Here is a 25,099-nt window from a genome sequence, read left to right as displayed (position 1 = left end):
TATGCTGAGGGTGGTGAGACACTTTCTCAGGTTGTCCACAGAGGTGGTAGATGCCCCATCCCTGGAACTGTTCCAGCTCAGGTTGGACAGGGCTCTGAGCTACCTGCTCTAGTTGCAGATGTCCCTGCTGACTGCAGGGGGGGGGTGACTAGATGACCTTTAAACGTCTTCCAACCCAACCTATTCTGTAATTTGATGATTCTATGATCTTGCTTCCCAAGATCAAGTTCTTTCTCCTTTCACACAAGCAGAGCAAAGTAGTTCTTGGGCAGGACACAGGTACAATGATGCTGGCAGCCACTCAATTAGATAAGAACCAGAACTAGTGGGTCTCTCAACAGATGGAGCTTTTGAAGTCACTGATGAAATTCTTCCTTGGTAATACCAGCATGAAGCTAAAAAGACAGGATAGAAACAAGTTTGCACATGTGCTTCCAAGCAGGCAGGGGCATGTGGCTTGCAAGGAAGTTGGACAAGAATCATAACTCTGTCTACACGCTTGACAGATATTGACAACAAAGAAGTACCTTTGTAATACTGCACGAGCTGTGCTGCCTTTACAGAGCAGAAAGAACCCCCCAAAGCTTGTGGCTTCTGGGGTAGCCAGAGACACATCTCAAAGCATTATGGTTAGCCCACTGTGATAAGCATTGCCAAAGAGAAAGACAAGTAAAACTGGTGTTTGAGGAGCTGAAAAGATGGATTGTGGACTTGTGACCATGAGACAGAAGGGTGACCTCTTCAAGCCAGAACACCAAGTGGTGAGATGATGATTGGAGAATGAACTACCAAGGAATCTACCCCAGGTACCACGGCAGATCCCTCTCTACTCGGCCCTGGTGAGGCCGTATCTGGAATATTGTGTCCAGTTCTGGCCCCTCAGCTCAAGAAGGATCTCAGGGAACTGCTTGAAAGAGTCCAGTGCAGAGCCACAAAAATGATTAAGGGAGTGGAACATCTTCCTTACGAGGAGAGACTGAGGGAGCTGGGGCTCTTTACCTTGGAGAAGAGGAGACTAAGGGTGACCTCATTCATGTTTATAAATATGTGAAGGGTGAGCACCAAGAGGATGGAGTCAGGCTCTTCTTGATGAAGCCAAATGACAGGACAAGAGGCAATGGGTGGAAGTTGAGGCATAGGAAGTTCCATGGAAACAGGAGGAAGAATTATTTCACTGTGAGGGTGACAGAACACTGGAACAGGCTGCCCAGGGGGGTTGTGGAGTCTCCCTCTCTGGACATATTCAAGACCTGCCTGGATGAGTTTCTGTGTGATCTGGTAGAGGTGATCCTGCTCTGCAGGGGGTTAGGACTGGATGATATCTCAAGGTCCCTTCCAGCCCCTAACATTCTTTGAATCTGTGATAACAGGCTCTAGGAGATAAACCTGCTATTTGATTTTGTTCTCTGAAATAGTGGTCAACACAGGTCAACCAGCGAGGCAGGGCTGTGATCTGTGACTCCACACCACCATGAAAGCGAAAAGGAAATGAGTTCTGCTGAAAAGACAACCTACAGACTGCAGGATACAAGAGGAGTTCCACAGGGATTTGTCCATTTAATATTTTAATTATGTGCACAAAAATAACCCTTCTCTAATGAAGCTTCCTGATGACATAAAGGTTGGGATGAATCATTAATACAGGGGCAGAGTAGAACATTACACATCAGCTGGGGTCTCAGAAGAACATAAATGGCATGGGGCACATGCACAACAGAGTAAGGGCTTCTGGCACCTGGGCATAGGGATGCCCTCAGAACAGAACTAGTGACTGATTACCAGGCAAGTACGAGTCACTAGTTAAGAACTGCAAGGTAAGTACTGGTTAGGAGGACACTGTAGTCATGTAAGCAGTCCCAGGGCTCACTCTGAAGGTATGGCCATTGAAATATCCTCACCTCTCTTCTAACATTCACAATGTGGGACACCCTGAGGGACAATGACTTTGGTCCAGTTAGTCCTGTTCCTGAAGAGGAATCTGACTTGGAAAAGGAGAAAATGGGGCAGACACAAACTCTGTGAACATAGAGACTTTGTATGCTGGCATCCCAGAATCCAACTTCTTCCCATTTAGGAAAAGTGAAGAAAGTAATGAGAAAGAGCAGCCCTATGAAGGATATGAGTCAGCAATGTGTGCTCACAGCCCAGACAACAACCATCTCCCGGGCTCCATACAAAGCAGTATGGCCAGCAGGTGGAGGGAAGGGATTGTGCCCCACTGCTCTGCTGAGACCCCACCTGTAGTGCTGTGTCCAGCTCTGGGATCCCCAGCACAGGAGAGACATGGACCTGTTGAAGAGGGTGTAGAGAAGGCCTCAACAATGATGTGAGGTGCTGGAACCCCTCTGCTGTGAGGACAGGCTGAGAGAGTTGGGGTTGTTCATCCTGGAGAAGGCTCCAGGGAGACCTTACTGTGACCCTTCAGTACTAAAGAGGACCCTTCAGAAAGACAGGGACAGATTTTTTCGCAGGGCCTGTTGCAACAGGACAAGGGATGATGGTGTCACACTAAAAGAGAGGCAATTCAGGTTAGACAGAAGGAAGGTATTTTTTATGCTGAAGGTGGTGAGACACTGTCTCAGGTTGCCCAGAGAGGTGGTAGATGCCTCATTTCTGGAATTATTCCAGGTCAGGTTGGATGGCACTCTGAGCAACTTGCTCTGGTTGAAAATGTCCCTGCTGAGTGTAGAGGGTTTGGACCAGATGACCTTTAAAGATCCCTTCCCATCAAAACCAATCTGTGAAGTGATGACTCTATGAAAAAGAGGCACATGGATGGTGGCACATCTGAAATATTTTTCCTTTAGCTACGTTGTTAACCCAGAACTCCAGGACCTCCAATGCAATTGATCTCTGAGATAACTGGTATGGACAAAAGAACTAACAGCATTAAGTATCACACCAAATAAGGAGGCAGGATGAGCTCTTCTTTAAGCATCTCCTCACAAAGTACTGAAGTGAAGCATAGTTTTGGAGAACTCAAACTTGAGATGGGTTTGCAAGAGCTCCCTCTGGAACACTGAGTGCTCAGAAAGGTTGGAAATCACAGTTTTCTTCTGCAAAGTGCTCCATACCCAGCACAAGATACCACCTGGACTTCAGGATGATGACAAAGATGAACTAACAGATGCTGGGGACACGAGCTGTGGGAGCAGGTTTGGTGACTTGCTCACAGGGCAGTCTTTCAGTGCTCAGCAGACTGTTCTCTGAAGATATTTATTTGTAAAGGCAGTAAGCTGCATAACTTTTACCTAAGAGTACTTGAAGATTTGCTTGAAAAGTTTTTTTGGCCTACTGATACCTGTTTTGGATAAATCTTGAAGAAACAAGAGAATTCCAGATGGCCCTATGAGGGTGCTGGAGTCCTGGACCAGAAAGGTTGTGGAGTCTCCTTCTCTGGAGAGATTCCAAACCTTCCTGGACATGGTTATCCTGGGCATTATACTGTGGGTGACCCTGCATTGAAGGGAAGTTGGACTAGATGATCTTCAGAGGTCCTTTCCAAACCCCTTCATGCTGGGATTCTGTGAGCTCTTCCCTAAGGAGCACTGTTGCAGAGCACAGCCAGAAAGCCAAGGATCTTCCAGATGCAGATGTCAGAGTACCAGCTGTACCAAAAAGCTCTGCCCATTCTCTCCTGGGGTTTGCATAGCTCAGGGGTAGCTCTGGTACAGAGCAGCTGTGCAGGTGGTTGCTTATCTTAGTAAGCATGAGCTTGGGAAGGGGAGAGCTCAACGCAGAAGCAAACTTTGATCTCAGACATTTTCGATGTCACATGTTTCCTATCATCTAGTCCCTGGTAGCAGTGTCGTGATGAACCCCAGAGCACCACGAAATCTGCACGTGTAAGAAAATGCTGAGATTTCTGAATATTTGAGACCCTTTGCTATGCAAATGTGAACATCTTCTGAACATCAAAGTCTTCACTGAAAAGTGAAATTCCCGGCCTTGGGGATGTTGTTAACCAAAAATTTTTCTACATGTAGACAACACAAACTTGGAGGAGTGAATACTAACAATGGCAGAGGAATAGTGGTCTTCTGAGGAACTGAAACCCTTCAGTAACTTAAAATAGGCTGCTTGGAAGAGAATCCACCTGCTCCGTGAAGGAGAGAACTGATAAAAATGCATTAGCAGAATATTTTTACTTTCCAAAGAGAAAAGAGGTTCTTACAGAACAATGGAATTACTGAGAGATCTGATCTCTCTGAGCTTGCAACTCTTGCATTTAAGAAAGGTTGAAGGAAGCCATAAAAAAAAAAGACTTCTCAAGTCAAAATTCTTCTTTTAGACCCAGTAAATAACTAATTTGTGTCATTGTTCGGATCAGACTTTATCTGACCAGTCCTGATAACAGCATTAGATGCACCATATTTAAGAGCAATACCTCTCATCAAGAAGACATCTTCCTCTTGAATCACAGAATTGGAAAATGATTTTGTTTGGAAGAGACCTTTAAGATCATCAAGTCCAAATGTCAACCCAATGCTGCCAGGTCACCACTAAAACACATTGCTCAGCACTATATCTGCACAGCTTTTCAACCCCTCCAGGGTTCTGAGCAGCCTGTTGAAGGGCTTGACAACCCCTTTCCATGAAGGAGTTGCTCCTCATGTCCAAACTAAGCCTCCTCTTGTGCAACTTGAGGCCCTTTTCTTCTGTCCTGTTGCTTGTTCCTTATAATAAGAGACCAATCCCCACCTGTCTCCAACCTCCTTTCAGAGATCTGTAGAGAATGAGAAGGTCTCCCCTGAGCCTCCTCTTCTCCAGTTCCCTCAGCTGCTGCTCATGAGACTTGTGCTCTAGATCCTGCATCAACTTTGTTGTTCTTCTTTGGATATGCTCCAGAGAGCCATTCCACTACAGGATAATCATTCAGAGATCTTCAGAGGAGGAAGGACTATTAGGAATTTGTAATAGAGATCAGCATTTGCCAGCAGGACTACGGAACTGCTGCAAGGCATCGCACACAGACCCTCATAAAGGGACTCTCAGTGGCAATCAGGTGAAAGAAGAGAACAAGTTATTGGAAATCCTGGTCCCAAACTGAGCCCTTGAGACTTTACTGATGTATGAAGAGATAAAAAGCTATAGTCTTGTCCCAGAGGAGACTGGTGGGTGGTGGTGGTGGAAACAATTATTAACTGTGTCTGAGAACTAATCATTAATTAATGATATGGTTTCAGATGCTGAATGGGGAGAAAACACCGTGTGGATTTACAAGGTCCTTCATCTGTTGCTTAGACCTGTGGCTGTCACGTCAGGAAGTGTGTAAAGGAGGCCTAGAAGAAAGAGGGAGACAGACTTTTTAGCAGGGCCTCTTGTCACAGGACAAGGGGTAATGGTTTTAAACTAAAAGAGGAGAGATTCAGACTAGGGAGGAGGAGGAAATTGTTTATGCTGAGGGTGGTAAGACACTGGCCCAGGTTGCCCAGAGAGGTGGTAGCTGCCCCAACCCTGGAATCATTCCAAGTCAGGATGGACAGGGCTCTGAGCAACCTGGTCTAGATGATGTCCCTACTCACTGCAGAGAGGATGGACTAGATGACCTCTAAAGTCTCTTCCTGTCCAAACCACTTTGTGATTCAATGTTTCTATGAAGTGTAAAAGCAAGAGAGTACTCAAGTTTTCTTGCAGGACTTTAAAAAATGTGGCTTAAGGTTTGAGTGTGTTGGAAAAAAGGAGAGGAAGCCAACGAAGACAGAATGTGGGTGTGGACAGAGAACTCGGGAAAACATTTAAATTCTTCATGGCTTCCCTCATTTCCTGAAACGCTCTCCCAGTCCTCAAGGACACTGTAGACTATGCTTGGGAAGTTCTGCACTGGTGATGCACACTGCCAAGGCAGGTGTTGCTGTAGCACAGCTCTGTTGGTGCGCCATGGAAAAGGCCAAAACATAGGTGATTAACTGAGAAACGTGGGCTGGAGCCACACATCCATGTTCCAGTGTTGGCCTTGGAACAGAGGCACTGGGGCCAGCATGAGCACAGAGCATGGAACATGCTGCTTGCAGGGCAGGGACAAGGAGCTGCCTGGAATGTGAGAAAAAAATGTACTATTCGTGAGAGATGAGCACTCAGCCTACAACCAACAGTGCTGACAAGCTGCAGAGACTCTCCAGGAGCTGAACTGGGAAGGTCACCTACTTGGGCTTAGTCAAGCCACGAAATAATGAAACATGACCCCACTTTGGCTAGACTCCCTCAGCTGAATCTCAGAATCCCAGCATGGCAGGGGTTGGAAAGGAGTTCTGGGGATCAGCTAGTCCAACCCCCCTGCTAAATCTGGGTCACCCACAGCATGTTGTCCAGGACCACAGTGTCCAGCTGGGTTTGACATCTCTCCAGAGGAGACTCCGCAACCTCTCTGGGCAGGTCTCTGCTTCTCTTGAACTGGGGAGCATAGAACTGGGCACAATACTCCAGAGCTGGCCTCACTAGGGAAGAGGGGAAGGAGAACCTCCTGACCTGCTGGCTGTACTACTCTTAATGCACCCCAGGAAACCATTTGCTTTCACGGCCACAAGGGCACACTGCTGGCTTCTGGGGAGCTTTCTGTCTTCCAGCACTCCCAGGTTCTTCTCCACAAATTTCTTTCCAGCAGGTCAGACCCTAATATGTACTGGTGTGGGGGGATTATTCCTCCCCAGATGCAGGACCCTACATTGAACTTCATGAGATTCCCCTCCATCCAGCTCTCCAGGCTGTCCAGGTCTTGTTGAATGACAGCACAGCCTGACAGTGTGTCAGCCATGCCTCCCAGTTTGGTACCATCAGCAAACTGGCTGAAAGTCCACTCTGTCCTTTCATCCAAGTCACTGGTGAAGATGTTGAGCAAGACTGCATCCAGTCTTGGCCGCTGGGTAACATTGTGAGCTACAGGCCTCCAACTAGACTCTGCCGTGTTGAACACGTGGATCTTACATGTTACAAAATCATAAGGAAACCTTCCTGACCATGAACTCTCTCAGAAAATTCATTTCATGAAGATGGTGACCATGTCCAAACACAAACCATCTTAAGAACCCATGCTTTTGGGCCTTGCACAGTGCCACTGATGCCAACACCACTGGTGCCACTCCAGGCACCACCTGAGTCTCTGCTCTTTTTCACCAGAAGACACATTTGTTAAATGCTGGTAATTATAAAGACAGGAAAACATTAAAAAAAGATAGTTAGGAAGACACATCTTTCACTGACCACAGAGTAGGACAATAAAATCAGTCTTCAAAAGGGCACAGAACCGTATTATACTCTTAATAAACTTAAACCTCACCACTGAATAATCAAAAACTTAGATGGTTTGATTTCTCTGTCTAAATATTTTCTCTGAATAGCTGCAAGGGGGCTAAAATAGATGGAAAGATGAAGTCTGATAAGAAGGATATAAGGCAGTGAGGAGCACAGTGAAGAAATCTTATCTCGCTGTTGACGTAAGGTTGTGAATTTCTGTAGGAACTGATCAAAATGCACTTTCTCAACCCATTTCAGGAAGACCATGCTGACAAATAAATATTTGCTTTGGGGCTGAGAACACTTGTGCTATGATGGAATTTGGCTATGTTTTAGACATGAAGTGGAAGGCTCCCATGCCCTTAACTAGTAATTCTGATACCCTTTGAAGTCACAGTCGTACATATTTTCCTTGGTAAGCAGCAGCTGGTTGGTTACTTGGCAACTTCCACTGCTTCTCTGAAGTGGGCTACCTATAAAATTCTCCAGGATTTGTCATCCCTTTTTAACATACTTGGCTCTCAAAAGAAGCAAAAACAAATGCAGATGAGTCGCCTGTGAGGCTTGTCACGTAAGGATGCTGCAAATACCTTACAAATGAATTACCTTAACACATCAAATTATCTGCATGTGGAGCTCCTCCTCAGTGTGGGCCTCCACAGGCAATGGCCTACACAAAAAGTGTATGGAGATGACATGGGAAAGAGGCAGTGAGGCTGCCTTGTCACACTGTGCCTGCAGAATGAACCTCCTTCCTCCTCCACCTCCTCCTGTCCAGCAGTATTAGTGATGCTTGCGGGCTGGATGAGCACAGCCACATGTAGGGTGGGCAGCATCTCAAATGAAGAGAGTATGTTTAATAACCTCCCCACAATGCCAATTGGGGAGGCTGGCTTTCAGGGTGGGTGTTTGGGCACCTCTCATCCTAGAGATGGAAGGAAATTTTGGGTGGGAAGAGACCTTTAAAGGTCATCTAATCCAACACTCCCTGCAATCAGCAGGGACATCTCCAGCTAGAGCAGGCTGCTCAGAGCCCAGTCCAGTCTGAGCTGGTATGTTTTCAGGAATGGGATTTCTACAACAGAATCATGGAATCACAGAATGGTAGAGATGCCCCCTCTGGGGATCATCTATTCCAAACACCCTGCTAAACAGGGTCAGACACAGCATGATTCCTGGGATTGCATCCAGGTGGGTTTGCAATCTCTCAAGAGGAAGGAGATTCCACAACCGCTCTGAGTAGCCTAGTCAAGGGCTCTGGCACCCTCACAGAAAAGTTCAGATGGAAACTCCTGGGTTCCACTTTGTGCCTGCTGTACCATGTCCTGTCACTGGGCACCAATGAAAAGAGTCAGACCTCATCCTCTTGCCCTCCCCACTCCCTCACCTTTAGCTATGATCAGCTAAGATCCCTCTCAGTCTGCTTTTCTCCAGGATAAATAGCCCCAGGTCTCTCAGCCTTTCCTCCTCAGAGAGATACCCAGTCCCCTCAGCATCTTCATAGCCTCCACTGGACTCTCTCTTTCTTGAACTGGAGAGCCCAGAACCAGACCCAGGACTCCAGAGGTGGTCTCATTAGGGCAGAGTAGAGGGAGACGAAAACCCTACCTCAATCTGTGGGTGACAGTCTCCTTAATGCACCCATTGAGATCATTCGTCTTCTTTGCCACAATGGCACATTGGTGGCTGATGGGGAATTTGCTCACCAGCAGTTCCAGGTCCTAGAGTGTGGCCAGCAGGTTGAGGGAGGTTCTGGACAACCTGCTCTGGGTGACCCTGCTTTAGCAGGGGTCTGGAGCAGATGATCCCCAGAGGTCCTTTCCAATCCCCACCATGCTGGGATTCTGTGATGGCTGGGGTAAAATATAAGCATTGTGCTTCTAATGGAAATTTATTCTGGCTTGAGAGCAGACCAGTCCTTGCAGACTTTGTTTCCTATGATGATGATAAAATCTTCCTCATATTTTCCAAGAGCTTAAGACTAATGGGTTAAATGTGAAAGTATGAATAGGGCATACTCTGGCCATACAACTTTGGGGCTGGAGGACAGTACCATCCTGAACCTGAGACAGAGGCAGCACCTTTTTTTTTTTTTTCATCTTCTTGAGTCAAATATCAGAAAGAAACAAAGCTCTTTGAAAGAAAAAAACCTAGTAGGAATAAAACCTGCCATTAGCTCCTAGCTACAGCAATAAGCACATGCTGTCTGACAACAAGTTCATGACAGAAGCATCACTTGAGAGAAGGGTCATGAGACACAGAGACTGCCACACAAATGGGTGTTGGAGGCACAGGCAACGACTTCTGCCCCTTTGTGTCTGATGCTATAGGGAGATAAGTGAAATTTCTTCCATTTTCCGCATTTTCTGCTCCCTCCTTCTCAGGTGGTTCCCAAATCCAGGCTGAAATTCACAGAGCTGCCAGTGGAGCAGCATGAGCCATCATGAGTGACACAGATTGATGATCTCTGCTGTATTTTGGGTTGCTCCCTATGAGTAGAGCAGCAGTTGCCTGTGATGCTGTGAGAGCAACTGCTGCCTTGTCTGAGCTAGTGGCTGCAGGGTGGAGCTGCAGCAGGGAGCTGAGATGGCAGGCAGCAGACAGAGCCCATCCCATAAACACCAACTCCTCAAACACCTAGACTTTTCCCTTTCCTAGGGAAACCCTGTGCTCGGAGCTTGATGTTCACTATCACCAATCCTGCTGTATAACCCAGCTGTCTCAGCTCATCTCCATCCCTCATGAACACCATGGGGTTTTAAGTGGAAGAGAATCACCATGCTCCAGTTGAAATCATAAAATCATTGAATCAGACTGGTTTGAGTGGGAAAGGACCTTCAGAGGTCATCTAGACCAACACCCCCTGGAGTCAGCAGGGACATCTGCAACAAGACCAGATAGCTCAAAGCCCTGCCCAACCTAACCCAGAATGGTTCCAGGAATGGGGCATCTACCACCTCTCTGGGCAACCTGGGCCAGTGTCTTACCACCCTCAGCATATACAATTTCCTCCTTCTCTCTAGTCTGAATCTCTCCTCTTTTAGTTTAAAACCATTACCCCTTGTCCAGTCACGAGAGGCCCTGCTAAAGTCTGTCCCTGTCTTTCTTCTAGGGCTCCCTTACACACTTCCTGATGTGACAGCCATGGGTCTAAGCAACAGATGAAGCACCTGGAGCCTTCTCTTCTCCAGGCTGAACAACTCAAACTCTCTCAGCCTGTTCTCACAGCAGAGGAGTTCCAGCCCTCACATCATTGTTGCGGCCTCTACGGGTCCCGCTCCAACAGGTCCGTATCTCTCATGTGTTGACCCCAGAGCTGGACACAGCACTGCAGGCAGGATCTCACCAGAGCAGAGGGGCAGAATCCCCTTCCTCCACCTGCTGGCCATGCTGCTTTGGATGCAGCCTAGGAGACAGTTGCCTTCTGTACTGTGAGCACACATTGCCAGCTCCTGTCCAGCTTTTCACCCACCAGCGTACCTAAGTCCTTCTCTGCAGGACTGCCCCCCACTCCATCTCCGTCTCCTAGCCTGTATTGATACCAGGGGTTGCCCTGACTCAGGGCAAAAGCAGGACCTTGCACTTGGCCTTGTTCTACTTCATGATGAATGTTAACAGCTTTGAAAACCATGAGAGCAGCCTCTGCTCCAGTATTTACTTGACCTTGCCTTATTCCTTCCTTTACTCCCTTTGCCTTCAGCCATGCACTTGGCCTTGTTGAACCTCAGGAAGTTCACATGGTCCCACTTCTTCAGCTTGTCCAGGTCCCTCTTCATTTATACCATCCCACAGGCATATCAACCGTACCACTCAGCTTGGTGTCATCTGCAGACCTGCTGAGGGTGCACTCAATCCCACTATCTCATTGATGAAGATACTGAACAGCACTGGGCTTGGCTTTTATGGTCTGGCAGCTTGCAGACAAGGACACATAAGATCTTCAGCCTTTGTAGTTACCAGCCCTTAAATGTGCCCTTCAGCATATTGGTGTTCCTGCAGTGCTGACACATCCAGGGTGCGAGAATGGGCACAGGGTAAAATACACAAATCCTGGCAGCCAGGCTTAGCTCTGATCTCCAACCATTTGAACGTGAGTAGCTTGAAGGCCAGTACAGCACCATGGCTGAACATCATCCACATGATCAAATCTCTTAAGAGATTTCACTGATGATGACCAGGACCAATACAGTCTCTAAAACTCATTAATTCTTCTAATACTCTTCAGCCACCTGCTGGTTTTTAGAGTAGTACAGAGCTAGACTTTCTTTAGGGGTGGGACTAGATGACCTTTAAAGGCCCCTTCCAACCCAAACCTTTCTGATTCTATGACATCAAGCCTGATGTCCTCTTACCACATAAAACCACATCACATAGTTGTGCTATAAATCTCTCAAAAGCTTTGGCAATGGCTTTCCTGGTAGGGAGGCTGGACATGATGGAGCTCAGAGCTCCTTCTTGTTTCCTCCTGTGGCTTTTGCCCAAGGCTACTGCTGCTGTCAAAGGAGATTACAATGCCACAAGGCATCTCCTAATGTCGCAAGCGATGTATTGTCTGCAATAATTCTTGACTGTTAAGGTAAGACTAGAAACTGATGGTGAGGATTCTTGATATCCTTGATATCAAGATGATGAAGTTCTGGATATCAGTCACTATTAGCAGTGGGAGATTAGGGGACCAAAGGTTTCCAGTCTCTTACACTGAGGAAGAAGGATGTGGAAAGTGACATCTGAAGATGCAAGCTGAGCCGGAGTGAACCTGACTGTCAGCACACAGCTCGATCAGGTCAAAGCCTGTATATCAAAGGCTGTACATCAACAGATGAGAAAGACTGCAGGAATCTTTGAGAAAAATCCCTGGAGTTAAGAATCTGGCACTTCAGTCTCCTCAGGAGGGACGTACTGATCAGGGCTGCCAGGACTGCTCTGATCACATGGAGAGCAGGAGTACCCAACACCTGCATCTGCAGCAATATTCAGCAGGGTCCAACCTTGACATACCGAAGTGCCAAGAGCACATCAAGTTTGGACCTCATAGCAATGTTACCCAACTTACAAGATGTAGCTCTCCCGGAATCCTGTATTTCATTCAATCTGATGAAGTAATTGATGTTGCTTGTTAGAAGTACAGAATTAAACTGCCAAGGATCTGGAGAACTGAAGCTGCCAGAAGCAAACGTGATGTCTGCAGGTGAGTTCAGATGATTGGGCTTGACCACATCATGGCTCCACCATTGCTCCTCGTTTTCACAGTCCCAAGAGGCTACTGGGACTCAGTTGTTTCTGAAAGCAAGCACCTCCCTCAGTGAATTTAGAGGCTCAGAGAAAAGAGAATTAATATTCACAAGCCGGGTTTTGCCTAAACTACTTGGAACTTGATGATCTTAAAGGTCTCTGCCAACCTAAACGATTCTAGGTAAGTTTAAACACTGAGATTTTTCTGTTTCTTTGCTGTTTTAATTCCCTGTGGATTTAAGCACAGGCTTAAGTCTGCAAAACCAGAGGGATATTTACAGCAGTCAGACTAAATCACAAATACAGCACAAGCCTTTCCCTCTAAACCCAATTTGGATTACATGACAATTTTAGTCATTAGGACAACCTTCATTTCACTTGGATAAATAAAACCCCCATGAGGTATCAGCCTGAAAGCATCATGAAAGGCCACATCTACAGCTGGAATGGATCTTTCATACAATCAGTCTCTTAGGTAAAACTGTTTTGATCTGGCACTAGGGATAAATTGATTCCAGGTATGGGGGGTTTAAACGTTTTCCGTAGTACTGTGTAATATTTACACCACTGTAAAGCATTTTGATGTTTTTGATGGCTCAGCTGTGTAATCGTGGAGCAGTAGCCACCACTGTTCAAGAGGAAGTTATCACTATAATGGCTACTGCAACATCTGAGCAAGTAAATATCAAACCTCATCATTTCCAGAGTCTTGAATTCATATTTCTTTACTACTAACCAGCATCGTGTCTGTATTTTCCAGGTTTCTTCATCTTACCTCTAGCACGCTTCAAATCAGCTACTACTAAAAAAAACCCCAAAACAACAAAACCCTAACAACCAAAAAGTAAACCCAAACACACAGAGCAAAGGTTTTAACCTTTGAAGAGCATCACAAATGGTTCTGTTTGGCAAAGAGCTTCACAGCTACCAATAAGGATACCTAGCACATGCCAACCAACCTTTGTACAAGCCACTGCGCAAAGATCTCCTCTTGGCTGCTCAACCTAGAAGGCTTTTTAAGGATAACTGAGTCAACACTCAGTTGACTTCTCCCCCTCCACTCTGCCATAGTGAGGTCACCTCTGGACTACTTGGTCCAGTTCTGGGCTCCAGTTCAAGAGAGACAGGGAACTAGTGGAGAGAGTCCAGAAGAGGCTACAGATGCTGAGGGCACTGGAGCATCTCTCTGAGGACGAAAGGCTGAGAGACATGGGGCTGTTTAGTCTGGAGAAGAGCAAACTGAGAAGGGATCTTCTTAATGCTCAGCAATGGCTAAAGTGCAAGGGTCAAGAAGATGGGGCCAGACTCTTTCCAGTGGTGTCCAGTGACAGGACAAGCTGCAAAAGGCACAAATTGGAACCCAGGAGGTTCCACCTGAACATGAGGAAAAACCTATTTTTTCTGAGGGTTCTGGAACACTGGATCAGGCTGCCCAGAGAGGCTGCAGAGTCTCCTCTGGAGCAATTCCAAAGTTACCAGGACACTGCAAACCTGGGCAATCCACTGTGGGTGACCCTTCTTTAGCAGGAAGGTTGGACTAGACGATCCCCAGAGGTCTCTACCAACTCTCACCATGCTGGGATTTCTGTAACACCAATGTAACAACAGCAAGGTAAACACCAAAACACAAATCCTTTCTGTAAGCACCCTTCAAAACCAGGCTTGCTGGTGTCCAGCTCAATGGATTAGGTTATTAGGTTGGACTTCAGGGAAATGATTACTAGTTTGAGACAGTGTGGTGTAGACAGTTCAGGGATTGTGTCTTCTTGTAGCTCTTCCATTTGCTCAAAGTTGGAGTGCAAAACTGTATTTGTGGGCCAAGGAAATACAAATTGGAGAGAGGCCAATAACCCAGAAGAAAATACTGACTTCAAAAAGAGAAAATTTTATAGCACAGTTAGTAAAAGAGTGATTTATGCTCAAAGGGATCATTTTGTTGTTTCAGACCATACCTAAACCTTTGTGCTACATGTAACATGCTTTAACAAGATGTTTCAGAACTCCTTTTGAAAGAGACAACTCTTATAAAGAGATGAGGTGGAAAAAAGGATAGCTCCTTACAAAGGAAAGGGCCAAAATGCAGCAAGAAAATCTGTATAACAGATGATGAAATGAGCCCCAAATCATTGCCATCTGTTAACAGCTTATGCCCAGCAAAATGAATTTCATGTGAGGTCAAGAAATCCCAAACTGCCATTTCCTTATTACTATTAATAAGGGCCAGGTGCCATATAAACCACCACTGGATTCAGATGTTCTCCACGTGGCTTTCATTACCCTTCCAGGCTTGGATAATGATAGGAGGGAACGCACACAGAAACACGTTTAATATTAATTTCTCTGCAATTCAATTAGGGGGCACTAACAGCATTATGCACCTCATACCCTCCTGAATGTCTGGAGGTCAGCTATGCAGATGGAACTTACACAAGGTGTAGAGCAGGCAGACCTTCAGGATGGAGCTACAGCAGCCTCAGTTATGACATGAGTTCATGAGCTCTTGCTGTATTTTCCATGATTCCATACAAGGAGCAATCCTTTCTACAAGTGACAGCCAAGATACAGGCAACAGCTCTCATCTGAATTTCATCAACATCTTGTTGGATAGTCTTGTTGAATGTCTGAAAAAGTATCAGTTTTCCCTGCCTCTGAAAGCTCAGAATCATAGACTGGTTTGAGTGGGAAATGGATCTTTAAAGAGATCATCTAGCCCAATCCCCTGCAGTCAGCAGGGACATTTGCAACTAGAGCAGGTTGCTATGAGCACCATCCAACCTCACCTAGAACAGATGGGGCATCTACCACTGCTCTGGGCAACCTGGGCCAGTGTCTCATCATCCTCAGCATAAACAATTTCTTCCTTAAGTCTGGTCTGAATTTCTCCTTTTTTAGTTTAAACCCATCACCTCTTGTCCTGTTGCAACAGGCCCTGATAAAAATCTGTCCCCATCTTTCTTCTTGGACCCTTTAAGTACTGAAAGGTTGCAATAACGTCTCCCTGGAGCCTTCTCTTCTCCACGTTGAACAATCCCAGCTCTCAGCAGAGGGGTTACAGCCCTTGGAATTACTAACTGCAGAGAACTAAGACTGATGCTGGATCACACCCTGAAGGAGAAGCATGCCTGTGATGTCTGCACCTATTGAAGCTTATTGGTGTACTACAGCAGGTCCCTGACTACGAAGTGTAGAAAACATTGTTTCAGAAGAGTCACCATGGCCATGGAACTGATCAGGGTAGCCATAAATATTTCACATCCTGGACTTCACAAGGATTATCATTTAACCAGTTCAAATCCATGCTCAACAAAAACATAGAAAAACGCATTACTTCTTTCTTGCTGATCTCATCAGCACATCACATCTCTGAGAGACTAAACACACATCAAGCAAAACCAAATAGCACCAAAGCAAATGCAAACCTTTGGAGTACATCTCATCGATACCTCCATGATGTGTCGTGGATATCTGTCCCCAAGTGTGGCAACAACTGATTTGGTGGAAATATCTAGGTGAAATAAAAAATGCCACCAATGTGCCACGAAGAAGAGACAAAGGACAGAAGTGCCCAGGCAGTGGGAGAACATCTTCGATGTGTGTTGAAGGTCACTACGACTGGGCATAGGAAATCATGAATGGTGACTGATGAAATAAACCTCTAGGATAAGCCTAAACACTGAATTCATGGTTCTAAATGACCGCTGGCTCTGGAGAGACATCGCTTATCAGCCTTTATAACCTTCTTGCTGACCTGCTGTTAAGCAAACCATCCTGATCCACAGGTGTTTGCATCTATTTTCTGCCAAGCAACTTACATGATTCACACAAAAAGACTGACCTTGTGAGTGCTGGTGGACAAAAAGTTCCCCATGAGCCAGCAATGTGCCCTCATGGCCCGGAAAGTAAATGGCCTCCTCATGTGCATTAAGAAGGCTGTGGCCAGGAGGTTGAGGGGTGTTCTCCTGCTCCTCTGCTTTACCCTAGTGAGGCCAACTTTGGAGTTCTGGGCTCCCCAGTTCAACAGCAACAGGCAGCCACCTGAGAGAGTCCAACAGTGGCCATGAAGATACCTTTCTCTGACAAGGCTGAGAGACCTCGGGGCCATTTAGCCTGGAGAAGAGCAGACTGAGAGGGGATCTTCTCAATGCTCATCAATAGCTAAAAGGCAGAAGGCAAGATCGGGCCAGATGTTTTCAGTGGTGTCCAGCAACAGGACAAGAGGTCATGGGCACAAACTGGAGCCCAGGAAGTTCCATCTGAACATGAAGAAAAACTTCTTCACTTTGGGTGTTACAGATCCTCCTGGCTCCATTTTGTAGAGAGATTCCACACCCACCTGGACGTTGTGATCCTGGGCAAGCTGCTGTGGGTGACTGACCCTGCTTTATCAGGGGGGTGGGACTAGATGATCCCCAGAGGTCCCTTTCAACTCCCACCATGCTGGGATTCTGGGATCCTGTGATTCTTTTTTGTGCTGCTGACAAAGCCATGCTCAATCCTCTTAGCTCTGCCTGCTGTGCTTGGCACAGATGGCAAAAGGTGGCAGGGGAGGGTGGTGTGAGCCCAGAGAAACCTGCTAATGTGCCACTGGTGTGGGAAGAAGTGTTTTCCTTCCCTTCAGACAGAATTTGGGGGTTCTGCAGACATCACCTTCACACCTCGGTCTGCATTTAAGCTGAGAGTGGTGAGACCCTGGCCCAGGTTGCCCAGAGAGGTGGTAGAAGCCCCATCCCTGGAAACATTCCATGTCAGGCTGGGTGGGGTTCTGGGTAACCTGCTCTAGTTGAAAATGCCCCTGCTAACCACATGGGAGGGGTTGGACTAGGTGACCTTCAGGTCCCTTCCCATCCAAATCATTCTGTGATTTTATGACCCTTGAGGGATCTGTCTCTTACCTGACAGCCACCACAGGACAGTGTGAGCCATCCATCAGAGCAAACAGACTTCCAAGAAAGCGATCCTGATGCATGGCTGTTTGTGGGATTCTTGAGCCATGGCTATTCCCTGCCAAGCCTTCCTCCTCAAGTCGTCTGCCAACTCAAGAGCAGGGTAAGGTCTTCTTCACCTCCGCTACCTAATACCAGCCAGTACAGACCCAGCCCTCCCTTCCAGAAAGTCTACTGACAGATAAAACTCCATAGGTGTGGAGGTCTGGTTCCCTACATGACATGACTCAGGAGCCTTTCCAGGTTTGCTATCCTCCAGGAGGCCCATGAACGTGGCTCTTATTGTGGAGGCAACCTCTCAAAGCTTATTCCATAGCTATATTAGTGAGTTGAACCATATGCGGGAGTGTTTCTGGCAGGAGAACAAGATAATTTAGAGCATCTAAGTGTTAGAACGTTCCCTGGCAGGGTTGTGACACATTTCAGCTAGCACATTTCTCAGCAGTTCCCAGGTACACCAATCCGAATGCTGCCTGCAGCCACCAGGCCTTAGAGGCTAAGCGAATCTGTGAGCATGGAGGCAGGCAGCGTCACGCCGCTTGCCTTCAGTGCAAGAGACTTTTCTGTGTGCATTTACAGGCAGTCTGCATGCTACAAACCCTGCCAGCTCAACCAGAGAAGGCATTTAAGGCTGCCAGTGTAGTGGGTAACCAGACTCGGTCCTGTCCTTAAGTTTATCCCAAACAGGCACTTTTTTCCTATTCTACGTTATGCTCCTTGGGCTGTAGCACAATCCTACCCTCCAGAAGGTGGCCTTCCATTTATTTCACAGAATCCCCGCATGGTGGGGGTTGGAAGGGACCTTTGGAGATCATCTAGTCCAACCCCAGTGCTAAAACTGGGCCACCCACAGCAAACTGTCCAGGACCACAATGTCCAGGCAGGTTTGGAAGAGAAGGAGATTCCACAACCTCTCTGGGCAGTCTGTTTGGTACTCTAGCACCCTCACAGAGAAGAAGTTTTACTTCATCAGTGATCCCCTCTGGAGAGGTGTACAGGACCTTCGGCTGATGGAAAAAGGGATGCAGAACTGAAGAGCAGTCTCAGATTTGGTTACCAACACAGAATCATAGAATTGTTGGGGTTGGAAGGGACCTCAAGGATCATCTAGTTCCAAACCCCCTGCCATGGGCAGGGACACCTCACACTAGCTCAGGTTGCTCTGAGCCACATCCAGCCTGGCATTAAAAACGTCCAGGGATGAGGCTTCTACCACCTCCCTGGGCAACCTGTTCCAGTCTCTCCATCCTCATGGTGAAGAATTTCTTCCTAACATCAAATCTGAATCTACCCAATTCTAGTTTTGCCCCATTCCCCCTAGTCCTATCACCACCCACCACCCTAAAAAGTCCCTCCCCAGCTTTCTTGTAGGACCCCTTAAGATACTGGAAGGCCACCATAAGGTCTCCTTGGAGCCTTCTCTTCTCCAGACTGAATAGCCCCAACTCTTTCAGTTTGTCTTCATAGGAGAGGTGCTCCAGCCCTCTGATCATCCCTGTGGCCCTTCTCTGGACATGTTCCAGCATGTCCAGATCCTTCTTGTAATAGGGGCTCCAGAACTGGATGCAGTACTCCAGGTGGGGTCTCACCAGAGCAGAGTAGAGGGGAAGAATCACCTCCCTTGACATGATGAGACTTCTTCAGCTGTCACAGGGCTTTTCAAGGCAGAGAATCTCCCACTTACAGATTTCTACACCTCTTGGAAAAGGACACAAGTATCATCCTAGCTTGTTGTTTGGGCTCAGACTTGCTACAGCAGTTGGTTAAGAAGGTTCATCTCATTAAGGGTATGTGCAGTGGTGCCTGCAGACAAGCTGACTGAAATTAAGTGTTCAAGGTCAGGTTTGGTGTGGCTTTGTGCAACCTGGTATAGGTGAAGATGTTTCTGCCTGCTGCAGGGAGGCTGGAACCAGAAAACCTCTAAAGGCTCCTTCCCACCCAAAGCATTCAGTGATTCTTTGATCTATATGCTCTGAATCTAAATGATGGGAGAAAACGGGAACTCGTGACTCAGTCTCCACAGGGTTACACAGGATCCCTCCCACAACCTCCATGACTTCACAAGGATTGTTGGTTGAGAGCATGTCTGCTTTGTTTGATTGGTAACATAACCTCAGAGTTCATGAGCTCAGCCTGCTCAGCTCTGTTGCACAGTTCCCACCATCTTCTGAAATGCAAAAAGATTTCCATGGCAGTGTTTAAATACTCCCAAGCAAGCTCCTCTGCTGTGAAGCCATTTCTGTGCCTGTTTGGCATTAGAGAAGTTCTCATGTGTTGGAGTATGAGCCCTTGATGCTCTTCTGGATGTGTAGGATGAATTGTACTACATGTCAAAGACATCATAGATGTGATGTACGTCTTTGTGAATTCCTTTAACATTCATCTGAATGTGGAAGACTACAGCTCCAGCGGCTGTTCGTTGGACTATAAACAAAGAGGGTTTAATATTTAGCAGACTACTCAAGCCTCTCACCAGCTGTGACATGAAAATGGTCCTGTTGTGAATTAGGATTTACACTGGCAAAGATCTTTATAAGCTGAGACACAACAATCTTAGCAGTAGTAGAGAATAGTGTGATAGACTATGAATACCATGTGGCTTAATACTCCATTAGTGGAATAATATCTCTATACAATGCAATGCTTCTCAAGGGTGTGACCAGGACTGCTGGGCACCATCTGCACCTTTGTAGTTAAGAGGAGAGCATTTCAAGCTGTTTCAGTCTGTAAATGTAAGGATGCAAATTCACAATTCCTTCAAGCCAGCAATGTGTCCTTTGGTTGATGAAAAGCTGACTTCTTGTGTTTTAAACCCTTCCTGGCTCATTCATCACTGATTCCAAGAGAACACAACAGGACAGTGTCAATGTGTGGGTATTAGAACAAGGGGAAATGGGCCCAAACTGGAACACAGAAAGGTTCCATCTGAAGATCAGGAAAAGTCTTCCTGTGAGGCTGCCATAGCCCTGGACCAGGCTGCCCAGAGAGGTTGTGGAATCTCCTTCTCTGGAGAGATTCTAAACCTGCCTTAGATGCAATCCTGGGTAACCTGCTTTGAGTGTGCCTGCTTTAGCTGGAGGTCTGACTAAATGATCTCTCGAGGTCCCTTCTAACCCTAATTATGCTGAGATTCCTTGAAATCTTCACTGGCAGCACCAGCTAAGATGCTGTGATGTGATTCTATGAATGGAGCTCCATCAGCAGATGCACACTTACCACCATCTTCTTTTTAAACTGATGACAGAACTTTAATACAAGGCGATCCAAGAGGAACCAAAAGCCAATTTCAGCACATGTAGAACTCAAGTGCTTTCAGCAATAGAAGCCAGCCATAAGTATGTATTTCCTTACAAAAATAAGCCACCACAATTTTCAATTCACATATCCAATATCCACATAGCTAATAAGCAACGTGTAAAAAAAAAAAAACACAACAATGGGAAACACAGGATTAAACTTCATTAAAGCTTTGTGTATAATGAAAACCACGTTCAAAAAGGCTGAAAATCTGTTTTTCTGGAAGGAAGAGATGGAACATCTGGCTATGGCTGAGGAAAGCAGAAGGGCTCCCTCTGGAGTGAATTCCAAAATTAACACAGGATGCAGATTTTAATCGGTGGGCAGAGCAAATGAAAATCGGTAACACAGCAAATGCGTTCTTGTCTCTCAGCTTACTCCTCCTGTTTACAACGAGCGCACTGGGATCGATTCAAGGAGACTACATCATGACTGAATGATATGGATCCATGCCCGGAATATTAAGTCATTAATTAGTTTTCATGCCTGGACTTGTATGTGGCAAGGAGAGAAACTAAAGGATTCCTGAAGAGACAAGAAAGCTTTCTTTGCGTACAGTGAAGAATCTCCAACAACACGAACTACAAAGCCGGCTTAGAGCCCACACTTTCAACCTTGGATGGTAGTGTACGACGCTATCAAAACCTAACGAACGCAGCCACTGGCTGTACCCATGGCAATCAAGTTAATTTGGAAGGGAGAGGGGAGTAACTTTAGGGACAGACACAAAAACATGCTCTGCTGGAAAGGCTGCTTTCAAATTCACAAGTGTGACAGGCCCCACATGCCCGTGGATTATTTGCATACAAGCCAATGAGCAGAAAATTGTTGTCATGCAGAAAGAAAAAGAGTCAGATCACCTACAAAGGGAAGTCAACTTACTGCCTGCTTTTGCTCTTCTTCCTATAAATGTTGGCAAAAGAAAAAGGCGAAGAGAGAAACAAGATCATTAATTATGGCATGAATAGAAACTGAACACACACACACACACACACAAGATCCACCACAGACCTCACTGAAGAACAGAACATGGCAAAGTGTAGAAACATCTGCAGACACCAAAGGAAACAAGGATGCCAGACACCACAGGATGGTGGGAGAGCACAGGGGTCAATTGTTCCACTCTCAGAAGATGACTCTTGTCTAAACTGGCCTTCAGTGTTGGCCACAGTTCTTTCCTGTGAGGGCGCTGGAGCCCTGGACCAGGCTGCCCAGAGAGGTTGTGGAGCCTCCTTCTCTGGAGAGATTCCAAACCCTCCTGGACATTGTGATCCTGGGCAACCTGCTATGGATAATGCTGCTTTAGCAGGAGGTTGGACTAGATAATCTCCAGAGGTCCCTTCCAACCCCTACCACACTGGGATCCTGTCAACCACAGACCCACACCAGCAGCAGAGGCCACTGCTGTCCCTACCACATTCCCACACGTTTGCAGTTGCTCCTCCTAGCAGCAGTGGGATTTGCAGGACCAGATGGCGAGTGGGGTCAGGGAAAAGATCTTAAATGATCTCCGCTCTAGAAAGAAACTGCTAGTTTGAAAAACGAGGCTTTAGCATTAACTACAGATGTGAAACAATAATCCCAAGAGGCATGGACCTTGGCTACAAGGACTGAGCAGTGATGAGATAAATCATCAGATCAGCCAGTGAGGAAATCACCATCGAGGAAAAAGTGAAATGAGATCTGTCTGTGGAACATCTGCAACAGCGAAAGCAAAAGCCCTGCAACAAGGCAGGCAGGAGGCAAACTCCTCTTAGAGGAGTGCCAGGTAATGGCATCAGGTGATCACAGAATCCTCAGGAAAAAAAGAGAATGCTAAGCCAACGGCCACAATGAGGAAAATAAGACAAAAATAGGGAAAGAAGTCACTGAGTACTGACAGGTCACTGGCCACTGCTCAGTCCAGACAGACTGGAATGGTCAGGAGGACAAGGTTAGCAGCCAACAGGAGCCCTACAGTGGCTACTTCAGCAGCTCTGCAGATTCAGAGGCTACAGTACTAAATGAAACTCTGCAACTGTTCTCCATCACCAACTGCAAATACCCATGCTGCTAAAATCCCTTATTACCCTCTTGGGGTGGCCTTATCCACACTGGCCTCCAGGAATGGGTTTGGCTACTGATGACCTCTGGGTGGTGGTTGGAGATGATTTGGGGGAGAGCTGGAAGCTATGATCCACACATGATAACCTCTGGGTGCTGGTTGGAGATGTGTTGAGGAACCACTGGTAGCTCTGATCCAAAAGCACGTTAGCAACCACACCACCAGCAGAGCAGGTAGGTGAGTGCCTGTCCAAGGAACATTGTCTGGCACTAACAAGTTCACCAGACAGATACAGCCAGGGTCTCGCAAGAGTATGGGACAACATGGCAGAAGATACCAATGACTTAGTGGAGACAAACAGCCAGAACTTCTCCTTCAGGGAAAACCACCATCACATTCCTTTATCAGGAACCTCTCAACAAGAGAGTCAACAACAAGATGTGGAAGGACACTTGAGGTAAAACCCAACCTTAACTCTAAATTGCAGTGGCATGGGTAGGTTGCTGTGGGGGCTAAGTAAACAACAGAGCAGGAAGAGGTTGTCCAAAGAGGTGATAGACGACCCATCCCTGGAAACATTCCAGGCTGGGTTGGATGGAGCTCTGAGCAACCTGCTCAAGTTGAAAATACCCCTGCTGACTGCAAGGGGATTGGACTGGATGACCTTTAAAGGCTCCTTCCAACCAATCATTCTGTGATTTGAGGATTCTGTGACATTAATTGGGGAGTTGATTACCTCCACACTAACAACTAAAATAGTTGAGGGCCTTTCTGTGCTCTGAGGTCAATTATCACAGCATGGCTCACCATGTTAGAATGGATGAACCTCCTGAGACCATCTTCTTCAAACACAAGCTTTCTTCTTGTTCTGTTTTTTTCTTTTTTTTCACAGAGGGACTGAGGTACCCGATTTTCAGATAACTAGCATTAGATAAGCTGAACCCAGGACTAAATAATGGAATGAAGGCAGCATTAAAAATGTACAAAATACTGTGTAAGAAAATGGAAAAAATCATAAAAGCTTAACAGCTGCTGTAAATTATAGATGAATATTTCTCAATGATGAGAAAGGCTAAAACCTTGTGGGAAAAGTTCATGTCAGGAAGGGCTAAAACCACCAAAAAGGATATTCTGAAACGAACATTAACATCAGAAGAAATCTGGAAGGAACCTCTGGAGATCATCTAGGCCAAGTCCCATGATAATGTAGGGTCACTCACAGCATGTAGCCCAGGATAAAATGTTCAGGTGGGTTTGGAATCTCTCCAGAGAAGGAGACTCCATCAACCTCTCTGGGCAGCCAGGTATAGTGTTCCAGCATCTTCACAGAAAATAAGTCTTTCCCCACCTTCAGATAGAACTTCCTGGGTTCTGGCTTGTGCCCATTGCCCTTGTCTTGTTGCTGAGCATCACTGAAAAGAGTTTGGCCCTATCCTCTTACCCCCTGCCCTTTAGCTATTGATGAGCATTGAGAAGGTCTCCCCTTAGTCTGTTCTTCTCCAGGCTAAACAGCCCCTGGTCTCTTAGCCTCTCCTTGTCAGAGATGATCCAGACCCCTCAGCATCTTCTTAGCCTCTGCTGGAGTCTCTCCAGTAGTTTCCTGTCTCTCTTGAACTGGGAAGCCCAGAACTGCATACAGTACTCTAGATGTGGCCTCAAAGGAGCAGAGTAGAGGGGGAGAAGAACCTCCTTTGACCTGTTGGCCACACTCTTAATGCACCCTAGGAGACCACTGACCTTCTTGGCCACAAGTGAACGCTGCTGCCTCATGGTGAACTTGTCCACCAGAACTCCCAGGTCCTTCTCCACAGAGCTGCTTTCCAGAAGGTCAACCCCTAACCTGTCCTGGTGCAAGGGGTTATTCCTCCCCAGGTGCAGGCCTCTATATTTGCCCTGGTTGAATTTTATGAGGATCCCCTCTGCTCAGCTCTCCAACCTGTCCCAGTAAAATTGTTAATATGAGGAGAGGTGTCCACATTTCTGCACTGTGTTTGATTCACAGTATTTCCCCCTCATAGTTTCTGTCAGCAATCAGTGAAGTACTTGCCACTAATAATGACAAAAGGTGTTAGAAAGTACCTACGAGAAATAGTATCTTTAGATCAGCAGGTCTGGGTGGCTTGCAGGTTAGACTCTGAAAATACTTAGATGAGGATTTCTTCAGCCCAGTGAAGGTAATTTTTAATAGATCTTGGAACAGCCAGGACTGGAATGTGCTGAGTTGCACTGATATTAGATACTGCATTTTCATTAGTACAAGGAGAAAAGGATACAAACTGGAACCCAGGAGGTTCCACCTGAACAGGAGAAAGAACTTCTTTGCTGTGAGGTTGCTGGAGCCATGGAGCAG

The 25,099-nt window shown here is 46.5% G+C and overlaps 1 protein-coding gene across 6 annotated transcripts in view; it reads right to left on the bottom strand.

The window, feature by feature from the left end:
- Positions 1-25,099, bottom strand: part of DTNB (dystrobrevin beta) — a 151,753-nt gene that overhangs the window by 23,633 nt on the left and 103,021 nt on the right. For 5 of the 6 annotated variants that reach the window (XM_054383429.1, XM_054383430.1, XM_054383432.1 and 2 more), the window contains one exon: positions 21,579-21,608. The exons of the other annotated variant lie outside the window; for it this stretch is intronic. In XM_054383429.1, the coding sequence (XP_054239404.1) occupies positions 21,579-21,608 (30 nt within the window). Of the gene's footprint in view, positions 1-21,578; positions 21,609-25,099 lie in introns of those variants that run through there. 6 annotated transcript variants of the gene reach the window in all.

The sequence above is a fragment of the Indicator indicator genome, chromosome 9 (genome assembly GCF_027791375.1).
Source record: "Indicator indicator isolate 239-I01 chromosome 9, UM_Iind_1.1, whole genome shotgun sequence".
Taxonomy (NCBI): domain Eukaryota; kingdom Metazoa; phylum Chordata; class Aves; order Piciformes; family Indicatoridae; genus Indicator; species Indicator indicator.
The sequence above is the reverse complement of the archived record's forward strand: the minus strand, read 5'-3'. Positions and strand labels throughout refer to the sequence as shown.